This window comes from Crassostrea angulata, chromosome 10, assembly GCF_025612915.1.
Source record: "Crassostrea angulata isolate pt1a10 chromosome 10, ASM2561291v2, whole genome shotgun sequence".
Lineage (NCBI taxonomy): Eukaryota > Metazoa > Mollusca > Bivalvia > Ostreida > Ostreidae > Magallana > Magallana angulata.
The window spans coordinates 9784305-9798636 of NC_069120.1; the positions used below are offsets into that span (position 1 = coordinate 9784305).

At 30.2% G+C, this 14332-nt stretch overlaps 1 protein-coding gene across 1 annotated transcript; it reads right to left on the bottom strand.

The window, feature by feature from the left end:
- Nucleotides 1–465: 465 nt before the first annotated feature.
- On the bottom strand, nucleotides 466–12569 carry LOC128164595 (transcription factor 21-like). The gene is made up of 2 exons (XM_052828526.1): nucleotides 12012–12569; nucleotides 466–2140 (listed from the first exon to the last, which is right to left on the bottom strand). Exons 1-2 carry the CDS (start codon nucleotides 12318–12320, stop codon nucleotides 2021–2023), a joined length of 429 nt encoding a protein of 142 aa, XP_052684486.1. The 5' UTR covers nucleotides 12321–12569; the 3' UTR covers nucleotides 466–2020.
- Between the last annotated feature and the right edge of the window lie 1763 nt (nucleotides 12570–14332).

Consider the following 14332-nt stretch of genomic DNA (forward strand, 5'->3'; position numbering starts at 1 on the left):
ACTGAACTTTCAATGATATATTTTTTTTAATTTAACACCCTCCCCCAATACTCCATTAAGTGATCTATTGTAACTGTTAATATTTTCCTCCATTGTGATTATATATCAAAAGTTAAATCTGTAATTAAATATTAAATGTGTATATAGATATTGTTTAATCTTGATGGCTATACAGGAGGAGTGTTAATTTTTTCATACTTTTGGGTAAAAAATCCTTCCACAAATTAGAAAAAAAAAATTAAAAAGATTTTTGGTTTGAATGCAAATTTAAAGCTAATTAAGTATCAAATCATTTTTTAAAAAATCTTTACATAAACATGGTATTTCGAATGTTTTTTTTTTGATTTAAAAATAGCTTCTTTGCTTGAACAACCACCCTTTAAAATCATTGCCCACTTTTCGGTCTATGCTCAGACATTGTTTATATCATTCCATAATGACCACAAAGATAACAGACGTCGTGTTTCACATTCTTAATTTATTAAGAAGACGACAAGGAAATGTTCATGACAAAATAGTACAAAATATGTCTGTTGTGAAAAGGCACAGTGAATCAATTTATACAGATATACATCATACACATTTTCCTACGAAAAAGGAAAAAATAAAAACTATTTTGAGTAAAATTATTAAAATCTGAATGAAATACACGAACGAATACTTATTACAATCAACTGATCCGCTATTAGGTCAGCTTATTCATTGGTAAACCTGTAGGTTGTTGAATGAATTGTTTATATCAAATTAATACATAATGAATGAATTGTTTATGTCCAATCAATACATATGCGTTCACTTAAATGACTTTAATGGAAAAATCCTTAGTAAACAATTATGGAGTGAAATTTGATTCTTTACGAGTTTGACAAGTTATTATGGAAAAAAAATCTTAAGTCCAAAAACCGAAAAAATTAACTGATAAAGCTGGACGTATTTTGGTTAGTTTATTTTTAAATATGGAGTAGTAAATCATCAAATAACCGTTCCTTCATTGTTAACTGCTTCACAAAAGCAATGTTTTGCGTGAATAAGATGACGTTATGAGGCGTAAAATGTCCCTAAAGTAGTACTCTTTAAGCTGTGAAAAATGCTAGGAGTTTTGATAAACAAGATTAAACATTCAATTCCATATAACACTTGTTACCATTTCATTACACCAGAACGAGAGGGGGTTTGGTTTGTTCAATTTCAAAAATCATGAGTGTTTGTGAAATCATGATAACATATTATATTAATTTTTTCATTTCAATTACTTATTGTTTTTCCCAGGTAATTGTAAGTAAGAACCATGCATGTTATAGAGTTGCGATTAAAAAGCTTTGAGGAGGGCCTTTATTAACAAAATGTGGATTTTCCTGTCTATTGAAGTATGACTATGTAACAAAATACATGACAAGTAAAATACATTCTATAAACAGACAGATTTCCACGCAAATAAATTAATGAAATAGTTTTGTTTTTAACTACAGATATAGAATAAAACCAGAAAAAAAAGATTTACATGCGCTGTCCCTAAAAAAACAATTTTACAATGTGAGGAGAAAGCACCAATGCTATAAAAATATCCGATTTTTAATACAGGCGTACACATTCTTAAAACTATTGGAAAACAATTGCCTAGAATAACGTTCAGTAAATGATTATAAAGAGAAATAATTATTATTAATCATTAATCATATTAGTTTTTCCTTTTATTTCCAGAACAGGGTTAGAAAGATTACAACCCAGAAAAGGTTTTAAATAAAGTTTTCCGTTTCCATTTTCGTTTTAAACTATTCGGATTTTATTATTAAAAAAAACCTCTTATTATGCCAAATTCATATCGCTTAAGTAAAAGTTAAGGTAAATGGCACCTTTTTAATTGTAAAATACGACTATCAAATAATGCAAAATAGTCACCGGAATATTGAACAAGCAATAGTTTATGCCAAGACAAAACGAAATTAACAATTATAATGGAACACAAGAAACAACATATATGGATTTCTTCTGGGTATACAGTCTTTTACAAATTGTGACGTCATACGTCGCCATTGGCCGACATTAAATGTTCATGGTCAACGTCCAATTTCATTGGTTCTGGAGATTTGCTTTCCGAGCCCGACCCACTTCCTTTGTTGCTAAATGTAAAAGGCCAAGTCTGAAAATAGAGGAAACGGAATTTATCTTATCTGCCAAATCTAATGTAATCTTTGCAATTCCCAAATAGGCATTTGAGTTATAGCCTAATTTAAGTTGTCCTTGTATTTCACATTCAAACCTCGTAAATAAAGCTTTTCAAGAACGTTGCTCCTTGAATTATATTGCCAATGGGTTTTTGATATTTAGATTTCTTTCACAGCAACCAGATAGTTCTGATTAGGGATGGTCCCAACACTCAACACAAAGAAAACCTGGTTTGTGGCAAATTGTTTAGCAATCCAGCTGATTGATCTATAAAGCATTTAGTTTGTAAACACTAAAGCAAAATATAACACATACATGATGCAAATACTAGTATATCAATATAGAAAGCTATTGGTGTACAATTTAACTAGAACCCCGAATATATCTATTACACAAATGTCTTCCAGTTTTCAAAGTTTTTATGTTAAGAATTTTTGCTTTGATAAAAAATATTATTTTCAAAAGTACGGTATCCAAAAGTAAGAAAAACGTCCCTACATTCAAAACTTTCAAGACTATTATGCTAATTTCATTATGCCGTACTTATTTTTTTTTAATAAAGCAAATTTCAAAGAAAATTTCTTTTTTGATGGAATTAGAAAACAAAAGTCAAAATAGTACCATCCATAGTAGTATATCGAATACTTCAATGTGTTTATTATATATTCATTTTGACCTTGATAAACAGAGAAGGGTAGAATAGACTGTGCCTGCTCCCTAATCCCTTTCAATATATAAATTAAAAGTATTATTTAAATAAAAATAAATCGGAAACTGAAAAAAACGCCATATTTTTGCATAAAACGCCCATTGTTAGAGTCTTCATAACGACGGTACAATGTCGCTTCTAAATACTCTTTGATCATAACCTCATTCTCAACAGTAATGTGCACATGTGATTCGTGAACATTGTACATTAATTTGCTGAAGTGCAAAACAAGATTTTATAACTCGCTCACAAGAATAATTAACATACAAATAATGGACAAGAAACCAGTTCAAGATTTTTTATTACCTGTAAAAAGGAATAAAAATCTTGCACCGGAATTCAAAGATGGTAACAACATTCTATGTGCAATACTTTGCATTACAAGCAAAATGATCCATGGCCAAATATAAACAGAAAAACAATCTCATTCGTTTACAATTTATAGTGAAGCCGTGCAGGTTTTTGTACCACCCATAAGGCCTCACACTGTTCTATATTAATTTACGCTACAACATTCGTAAAATCATATTCATCGTTTGGTCACAACTGTCATAAGTATATTTCTCAAAGTGTCAAATTTATTTACGAGCGCCGGGAACCGTCGTGGGCCACGCCAGCGTGACTACACACTCTTTTCATGAACACAGAGAGAGAGAGTGCTTGGGGTGATCCTTTTTGTAGTTGAATGAATAGGCTTATTCGGCGATCATTGGCCCCTAAACGCTTGCTAGTTTTCTTTCAACAAACACTTTCTGTAACTGTGAAATTTATTGTATACGAAATCAATTCTCATGATAAACGGGCTTAATTTCAAACTGATATAATTTTATTCTTATCAGGTGATTGATTGGGCTGCCAGCTGTTTGAAATTCGAAGTTGAATGAAGTTTATGTTAATTATTTTGAAAATTAACATAATGCAAATAAGAAGAGCTAAATATAAAAATTAAACTTTTATTTTTTTTTACATTTATCTAAGATAATAAATGGTTTCAACAAAAAGGTTTTTTTTGTAGTATAAAATTTGACTATTAATTCTGTATTGATCAGTACTTTTTTCTATTCATTAAAAATTGAGAAGTTCAAATAATCAATTAAAACAACATTATTTTACATTTTTCTTTTTTGAATTCAATTCAAACAACAATCTATAAAACATATCGATCAGTGCTAGCCAGGTTTACATCACATTACGACATTAAGACGGACATTGCAGATAAAGAAAAGCAGTTTTACATGCCTGCCATGTAATCCAATCTGAGTAAACGTTGTTTAGAACGATGTACGTTTGCTTTCGTGATTTTGATCAATACTGTGCCATAAAACAATGGATATTCGTTTGCGCAAAAAGAAAAAAACACCATTCATTCACTAGAATGAAAAAACCTCAACATTTCTGGTATAAACGCCAAGGTTTAAAATATATAATCTTCGGGGATTATGCATCGTACACGAGTCACACGACCGGAATACCCGGATGAAGACATTTCGAGAGGCGGTCTGAGAAGTTTCGAAATTTTTAAAGATCGCAATATTTTCGATTATAAATCTTCCAAATCTGTTTTTATTTTTGTCAATTTTACCTAGTAAAAAGAGGGGACACGTCATTGAAGAAAACTTGAACTTTTTTGATAGGTGTTAATGTATTAAGAAAATAATATTATAACTGTTTTGAACAGAATTGCAAAAAATATCCACTTATTACAATTACAAATATATATAGATTTATGTACATGTATATATATGTCATATCATTATACCAATGACATTTTTTATGCAATTTTGAATGAAAAATACCAAAATGAAAAAAATTAAAAAAATGAAAAAAAAAAAAGGAAAGGAATAAATCTACCATGTTAGTGCACATAAAACTAAATGCCATAAATTAAATTGATATACATGTATATGTGTAACAACCTATTAATTTACAATTTTTACATGTTAAAATGAATGCAGAAATTAAAGAAAATAAAGAGAAGACAGTTCTAAATTAATTAAATGTGTAAAAGAATTTAAAAAGTATATCTAGTGCCACAAAATATAAAGATGTGGCCAAAATAATTATATTACTTTGTATTTTCAGGTTATAGCAAATCTAGCTGTAAGATTGTTTAATTTGCGACACCAAAGAAAACACAACTTGAAAAAACCGATTGATGGTCTTAAACTGGTTCAACTAAATAAAGTTACTGGATTGAGTATTTTAATGTACTGAAAAAAACTTAACTCGCTTATATTACCCTATAACGTCATTATGAATTTGAATTATAATGATTTGGCCTTTTCACACAAAACACTTTTTACAAGCAAATTATAATAAAAACAACCAACAAAAGCTATTGATAAGTGCGATAAGGATTATCTATACATTGTACTTATAAAGAAGTTGTAACCAAGTTTTGTTTTACTCAGACATTTTTTTTACTTCTGATTCAAAGAACTAGGTACAGTTTTAGTCATATTTGCCCTGTTTTAAAATATTTTTTGAAAATATCACAATAAATTAAAATTTAACATGTATATCCACAAGAATACATAGAAATTATAAAAATCTATAAGTAGTTACCTTATTAGAATTTCACAGGGGTAATTGTGACGTCATAAATAGTGCATTTCCCCGTATTTTTCTTAAAACTGAGCAGAAGACACCAATTCTTCAATCGTTTTTCTTAATAGAAAACTATGTCTGCAGCCGTCGCCCATGATGAAATTTATATGATAACTTTATCATTTTATATCACAAGAAATATATTAATTTCGTTGTGGACGACGGCAGCGAACATTTCCCTCTTCAAAAAACTGAAAAAGTGCCATTTACCATCATTTTTTACTACATCTTGAAACTATGGCACAAAGTTCAAGTCATTATTCTCTTTAAAGAGCAGAATTAAAGGGCACCAGTTGGTACTCTGTATACACATGTGTTCAATATGGTAAATGTGTATTTTCATGAGTTTTAAACAACTTCTGAATTTTAGGGCTTATATTAAAAGAAACTGTATACCTTCTTCTTTGAAAAGTTTATTAAGAATTCTATAGTTTTCTTCTGAATGCCTCAAAGGCCTTTAATGAACACTTGATATACTTTTACGTTTGTCCTGGTATAACTGCTACTGTCGAAGAATTCACCCACGATATATTTGCTTTTTTATTCGTATGTTGCAATTACAGTTTGATAACATTCATCAAAATAGTTTGGAATGTAATTATGTTGTCAAAGTTTAAACCCGACTTGTATGGGGTTTTTTGTTTTTCTTTTAGGTATTTTGTTTTTTTTTTTGTTTTTTTTTTTTGTTTTTTTTTTTGCTTTTTATGCTCCCTATGATAATTGTTAAGAAAAAAGAATTATGTTTTACAAGATATTTTTTCCCACAGTTATCATATGGTAATAAATGTTTTATAGATGAAACAGATTTGATCTTGTAGCAAAGTTAGTTAGTATAAATGATTCTATGAAGGTGACAGAAAGTAGAGTTATACGTTTGTCTAACACTTACAGTTGCTTCGGGGAAATGAGGTTTTTTTTATAGGGTTAACTAATAATACAACCGAAAATGTTCAAGTTATATGAGCTATTGCATTTCATTTCCTGTCTTCAAGCGATTCAAGAATTATGTCACAGAACTTTATCGAAAAAGTACAATTCTAAATCCAGAAATATCTATTATCTAACCAACGAGTTTATTTTGTTTTAAGAATAACGATGATTTGTTATTATAATATTTCAATTTTTCAGTCATGCAATTCGAGTTGTAATACTACAATTATATGATAGCCTGTCACAACTAGCAGTTTTTGGCAGATGTTTCAAAATATGTTCCCACAGTGACCTCCAGATGTCTAACAATTGATAAAAGTAAATTATCTAAAGTAAATTATCTAAAGTAAATTATCTAAAGTTGTTCTATCCGCTCTCTCCACATGTGTAATATTCATTATTTCTTCATCGTCATATTCTTTATCCTTTCCGAAACCAAGAACATGCACTGATATAGAAGATATGTGTAGGAACAGAATCGATGTAGGAAAGACTATTTGTTGACTTAATTTTCGTCAACAACAGTAACCAGATGCTTAAAGAAAACAACGTTTGATATTGTATCTAAAGATCCATTTTTAGACACTGTAATCACTGAAAGCAAACATTGTATAAATATTTTTTTTAAAAAGAGATCGAGTTTGAAGTAAACTCATTTATTGAACCTTTTTGACTTATTTTGGCGACATATAAAACAACATGTTTAGTTTGTAAGTAAATAATTTAATATAAACTTATTTGAAGGAAATATGTGATTCTCTTTTATGCTTATGAAATGTTTAGGAAAGTAAACTCAGGAAAGGAAGTCATATTGAATCCTACATGGTTTCTTTTCACCGTAAATATTTTTTACAGAACAGGTACCTCTACGTAAGGCGAAAATATTAAAATCTTATTTTTTATACTTATAACAATGCGTACGAACATTTTTTCTATTTGCATTTAACTTCAAAAGTTATTAGGCAGCTTTAAATTTATTAAAGGTTGAAAATCGCATCAATTCATACTATAGTTATATGGTATTAAGTTAAAAATAGTAGAATACCTATTTTTTCATGTACAGCTTGAGAGTGTTCTAATCGTCCAGACAATAGTTTAAAATTTATTTATAATTTCATATCTATACATGTATCATGTTAACCTTATCTTTATTTTTTGGGGACAGTGATGCTTTGTTCAATAGAAAAATATCTTTCTGTACAGCGTTTACTTCCGGAAACCCAAGAATACATGTATCAGTAAACTTTTCATCGGGTAAAGTAGATACCTAAGTTTAACTGGACACTTGAAGAAACCTGCTGATCAGGAGCAGCTCTAGTGACAGCTACTTCTGGGGGACAGGTTAGAGCTCATTATCAGGCCTTAGTGACGCTGTAGGTGGGATTTGCTGGCGATGTGATGTATCCTGTCATGTTTACGAGACCGATACAAATTTATGACCCCTGTGTCAGTGTGCAGATTTACCATTGTCTGGCTTCACCTCATTTGAGAAGGCTGAGATCCCGGTCTACATAACAACACTGTCGTCTCCAACTCTTCCACTCTCTCTTAATTTTTTAATCTAATGTTTTTTCAAGTTATGTAAAGGCTTTCTGTCTCCAGCTCTTCGTATTTGCAAGCGTTTGTAAGGGTGATACTTGAGGCCTTCTTAAAATGGTGTGTTCGTAAAGAAACACGTTTAAATGAAATAAGCGATATGGGCTGCATTTTTTTCTGTCTCGGACCTTTTGTTTTTGGAAGAGCATTATTTCTTAATGGTGTTCGAAAGGAAATACGTTGGAATAGAATACATTAAATAAGATTACGCTTTGTTTAATCTTAAATTACTCTTTGTGAATACAACGCTACTATGCATCATCATGCAATTATATATCACTTTTCTAGTTCAAGATTCAACTTATAGTAGTCTTTTAATGAAATGATTGCTTTATTATGTAGTTTTGTTCCAATAATACAATGTGGTTGACTAAAATGTGCGTTGATACAAATATACTAAAAATAGATTATGTATAAATGTTGTATTTTTATACCTTAAAATAGAATGATTTCTGAGGAAAAATTAACTCTTTCAAACCAATTTTTAACAAAAACTTTCCTATGAATATTTCTTTTGTATGTAACATTAACTGAAGATTAATATTTTAATCATCACAGGTTATATCTGAAAGTTACTGTAGTTTGTGTCGGAAAAATTCCATTGACGATCATTCGTTACTGTCAGTCCAAAGTATAAGAAAATAAGTTTTTATAAAGAAAAAATACATTAAGTTTTATCTAGTAAATAAACATTTTTCTTCTCAAATGATAACAAAATCTAATGATTCTTACATTCTTACATGCATTCGTTCATGCATAAAATGAATAAGGGGCTCTTATCATAACAACTCAAATGTCTGAAATTCATAGCTTACATTGCTTTAAAGGGACCAAGACACAGTTTGACCTCAAAATTTTCTGGTTTTATTTTTCCATTTATAATGTCTTAAAAGTTAACTTGAGTATCTGTAATGTTTGACCAACATTTAAAAAGAAGAAATTAAGAAACAAGCGAGATGTAGAAAATAGAATGCTTTGTTATGTAAAAAGATCGTCATGTTTTGTTCACAAATAATAAAATATATTACTTCTTTACAGAAAATGACTCGTGACAAACAAACAAGTTTTGTTGTTTTCAAAAAATAACTCAAAACAGAAACATAAGATTTAGATATAATTTTTACAAGTGACGTACCGGGTATATATATGTACGTCCCTGCTTTTACCAATTTTAAATTTATTAACAAAAACAAAGCTCGAGCTTTGTTTACTATTCAAAAATTCTGATTGCTGTATTTCGCTTGTAATTCGACTAATGCCATTCAAAATTATAGAAAGCATTAAAATGCCCAAAACAACAATAATTTATTCTAGTAATTAAAAATGGTGAAATAAAATTTGAAAATTTTGAGCTCAAACTAGTCTAATGCCCTTTATATGATAACTTATTTCCCGAGCAAAAATCCCCTATATTGACTATGCATAGTGTCATTTTTAAAGCACTAACTGTCAGATAAAATTTTAATTTTTTATCAAACATTCAAATGAATTTCACTCACAATCGAAAGTTTCAAATTATTGAAAATAAAAAAATAGAAAAGATATGCCGTACATAAACGTAATGTAACCGTTATCTATAAAGTACAAGGTAGAATAAGATACCAACATCAAAAGCGATAAAAATCAACTGACATTTTTGTCTGTTTTTATTTTGAAAAATATGCATACTCGTCTTCTTGGATTTAAAAATAAAACATGCTTCGTCTAATGAGTTTAATTTTTTTTCCAAAAATTATAGATTAAAAATATCTAGTTGAAACTGTATTATGTTTTGAATTACCCAAAGCTTTTAATCATTGTTGTTTATTTTATAGTTTTGAATACTCTATCAAAGCGCGGACGTCTTCATAAAAGTCAAGAAAAAATATAGCACATGGTAACACTTACAGGAAATAATCAATGGACAGTCTTGGAATGCGACGACTTTACCTTTTGAAAGTTCACCATTTCCAGCTGTTCTAAACAGTTATCTAACCTATAAAGTTAGTGGTTTATATTTTCTAGATATTAAAAAACTAAAGTAGCTATTCATTTTTTTCCTAACCCTACTTTCTTTCAATCAACAAAATAAAAATTTATTTGAAACAATTATAACCCCCACATTTTTTTTATTTAACAGTTTCCACATCAAAATTTATCAAGTCTCCATTTTAGCATATTTAGCAATCCCTAAGACATCTACTGTTGCAAGTAATACAGTTAATGGAAAGATTGTCGAAGATAAATTTGTCATTTTATCTAATTAATTGATTATATGTCTTATTAAATATACGATAAGCATGGCAGTTTAGCTTACGGATGAATTTCATCTGATTATGTAATATTAATGAAGCAGAAGTACCATCTTCAATGGTCGCAGGAAAGAGCCGGAAATTCGCCCACACATCTTCTGAATTTAGCGCAATTATCATTTATGAAGACCCAGTATAGTAAGGTCATGAAGGGATCCAACTGTATATTATGTTTCGGTGAATTTTCATTCATTTTTCCAATTAGTTGATAATTGCATCAAGAAAATTTCCTCGAAGACGAAAATCAACATGAAAAGTTCATAAATGTCAAATATTTAGATAATTTTAGATGGCCTAGCAAACAATATCTACATCAATGCAAATTTATGCATCGTCTCTAGTTATTGTATCGTAATCATCTAGTAAATTGTCGACAATAATTCACAAAAAAGCTAATTCACAAAAAAACAGCTAGTAGATAAAACCCTAATGGTTAAACATAACATCAGAGTATTTTTTGTTGTTGCAAAACTAACTACTAACTCAGTTTCATAATACATGTATACTGTATAAATAAATAATTCTCAAGGAAAAAAAACCCGTCAATTTCGAAATTTAAAATACACATGAATTAGACAAACACTCGGAACCGCGTTTATGAGGTACGATATCATTCGGATGTTATGTATGGAGGGTTAGAATGTGAGTTGATGACAGCTAAGCAGGGAGGGGGTGATCAAACACCTTATCACACTCAATGTTTACGTCCATAATATAAACATCCTCATAGTAAATCACTGGCCAGATTTAATCGATTAAAAGTTTTCTTTCAAAACGCTGTCTTCAGCATTTGAGAAAATAATACAAGGGATTTTGTTAAACATGCTTTTACAGATTTTAAAGATTAAAATTTAAAAAAAAAGGAGCAAATTTCAGAGAGGTTGTATTTTTTTGTTGATTTGATTGTTTTGTTTTTTTATTTTTTGTATTTTTTGTATTGTTTCCTTTTTTTAGATAAAGAATTATCAGCTTCAGTTTATTATTAGATTTTGCTATGTTTATAAAATATCGTGACGGCTATTTTGTATTTTTCTCCTCTTTGAGCTGTTTAATTATGATATATTTTGATTATTTTCAATGTATTGTTCACGTTAAATTAGACTGGAGTAGAAAGGGGAAATGTTACTTAAAGCTTAATCATTTTTATCGTACAAGAAATAGAACATGTATATTTGAGATTATATTTACAAGTGCCGAGTTCATTAAAAAGTTTATCGCTTACTCAAAGACAATTATTTCAAACATGAAAGAAACAATTTGCAGAATGTTGTTTTTGTTATTTTCAACATTTTTGACGCATATTGATATTAAATAAATACATATAACTGATAATAATTATAATCTTCATCTGGATAACTTTATTTTTAACTATTTCACCTTATTATTCATAAACAAAAACAGGCTACATGTAACCAACAAAAAATTATAATTTTATCAAGATATAAATATCTAAATATTCAAAATTTTTCAACAATATCTAAAGTTTATTATGTATCTAATCTTGAAATATATTTTCAAAATGATTTATTTCTTTGATGTTTAAATGATAGATAAACAACAGACAACAAATTCTTGAAATGAAACTTGCAATTATAAAGCTGCATGTATATAAATATCTCGTATTGAATAAGATAAATAGAGTGTATATTCATTTCCACAAAAATGTCATTTAACTCCCCATACATGTTTACTAGACAAACATTCCAACTTACCAAATTCATGGGGTGCATGAATGGTGGCTGTTGTGTTTCTTCCTCATCATTTGTGAGCACATGTCTTAAGTGAGCTATGTAGCTAGACGCCAAACGGAGAGTGTCTAGTTTGGATAATTTTGTGTCTGCTGGTACCCAAGGTAGGGTTGTTTTTAGTTTCACAAAAGCTTTGCTTAAAACTCGCATTCTTGCGCGTTCTCGTGCATTTGCTGCATTCCTTTGAATTGGTTTATGAAATTTTCTGTTGTTTTCACCTGAAAAGTCTTCTTCATCATCACTGATAATTTCTTCCTTTTTCCGTCGTGGCATTCTAAGGACAGTCCCGTTTTACGAGAAGAAACTTCTCTCGTGTCACAATCGCGTTCTCCTCTATGTACCACTTTCACTCGTTGTCTTCGTTTTCGTTTCGTGCGGTGTTTGCTGTGTATTTGATAAGCGGTGAGCTAAAGTAAGCAAAATGCCAACGCTCGGAGTATTCCGTGTAAACTTAGCAAATATGAATGATCCATAGTTTATTTTATAAGAAACTAGACGGAATATTTGTATCCATCAACGCGAAAAAAGTGTGTCAAAATTGACGACTGATCCATGAACCCACGGTCACGTGATATGACGCGCGACGAAGACCGTCAAAAATTATTGGTTGCTTCCTTGACATATAAACCAGTATATTTTCCAACTTAATTAGCTGAGAACTGATAATTTTCTTTTCAGATTTGATAAAGAACTCATTTTAACATAACCCGAGAGCAACATAGTTCGTCAGTGGACAAACCGCCCGAAAGTTTGTCTCGTCGTATTAATATGCTTATCGTAACTGTCGCGTTATACGGAACTTTATTGTCGATTGTTCCCTACAGGGGTATTCTGTTACAGTCCTGCAATTAATATGAACCCTTGTGTTCAGATACTCCAAATTCGTCAAGTACTTTCATTTTCACAACTTTCATTCAAACGCCCTGTAAAAGTTTATTTATCGCATTGATAATATTCCCGTTGATTTACCAAGTTATCGAATGATAAACATGCGAAGAATTTGGTTATTATTCTTTGATCAGACTTAATGCTGATTTAGATATGAGTAATTGGAAAGGAAACACTGCAGTCTTGTCTCGTTAGCATAACTGCAATATTTGACACACAAATCAGCACGGCTATACTTAACGGTCATTTGATGCTCTCACTTCACCCGGCAGTGGAAACACTTTCATCTTCAAGCACCTGTATTCTTCAAATACTCTGTGTAGTATCAAACAGAAGTTGCGGCAGTTTCCCAGTGACAAAACCGACATTGCAGATCATCAAAAAACGATTAAACAAATTACTCGCGAACAAAAACTTAACAAGTGTTCTGTTCATTTATATGTGTTAATACAATGATGAATTCACAGTTTTACATATCATTTCAACACACCACCATTGCCTATTCTATTATATATTCACACACGAAAACATAAATTAAAAAAAACAGCATCTAAACAGTTCTTATAAATATTGTAGAAAATGAGTCAGGTAGCCCGAAGATACCCTTCATGCACTTGTCAGCTCTGTTCGCATATCCCTCCGTCTAACTCGATGATGAAAATATTATTTCCACTTAACAGGTTTGGATGGAAGCTAAGTACTTTTTAATTATGGAACATTTTCTGTAATTTGCATTACATTTGGCTTTGCCGCATCTAGTCTGCAGTATTAGGGTCTTGGTTTGAATAATTTGTGATGCTGGGTATGTAGTGCTGAGGGCTATGTGTGGGTGACCTACTAACATGAAATCTACTTCCTCTATCGCTGTTTATATTTAGTTCCAAGAGTTTAAGAAGTCAATGGAATAATAATTCAATGGCGGATGCCTTTGTATATGATTTTTTTTTAAATCATATATTGATCACGTGCATGTATAAATGCATTTGTAATTATAGACAAATTTTGCTAAATACTGTAGTTTTATCATTATTTTATGATTACTTATTTTCTTATTTCGTTGTTTTTAGCGGATTCAAGAAACCAAATTTTCAACACATTAAGAAAAATGTCAACAATCTCCATTTGAAGAGGAACTACCCAAGAATTTACGTATCCTCGAAAATGGGTCTTTCATAAATCTCCGAATACTGGTATCCTCGAGCGCGAATATTACTGAAACTACAGCATGTATTTTCTCTTTTAAAATAGGCTAACACTAAATTGATAATGCATGCAGTTTGTTAACGTTTACACAATATCATGATGATCTAAAACAGAAAAAAAACCCCGAGCGATTCATGAAAATAAAAAATTTGAAGATTAAGGCAAACTACTTCCTTGGTCTATATCCCCTCCCT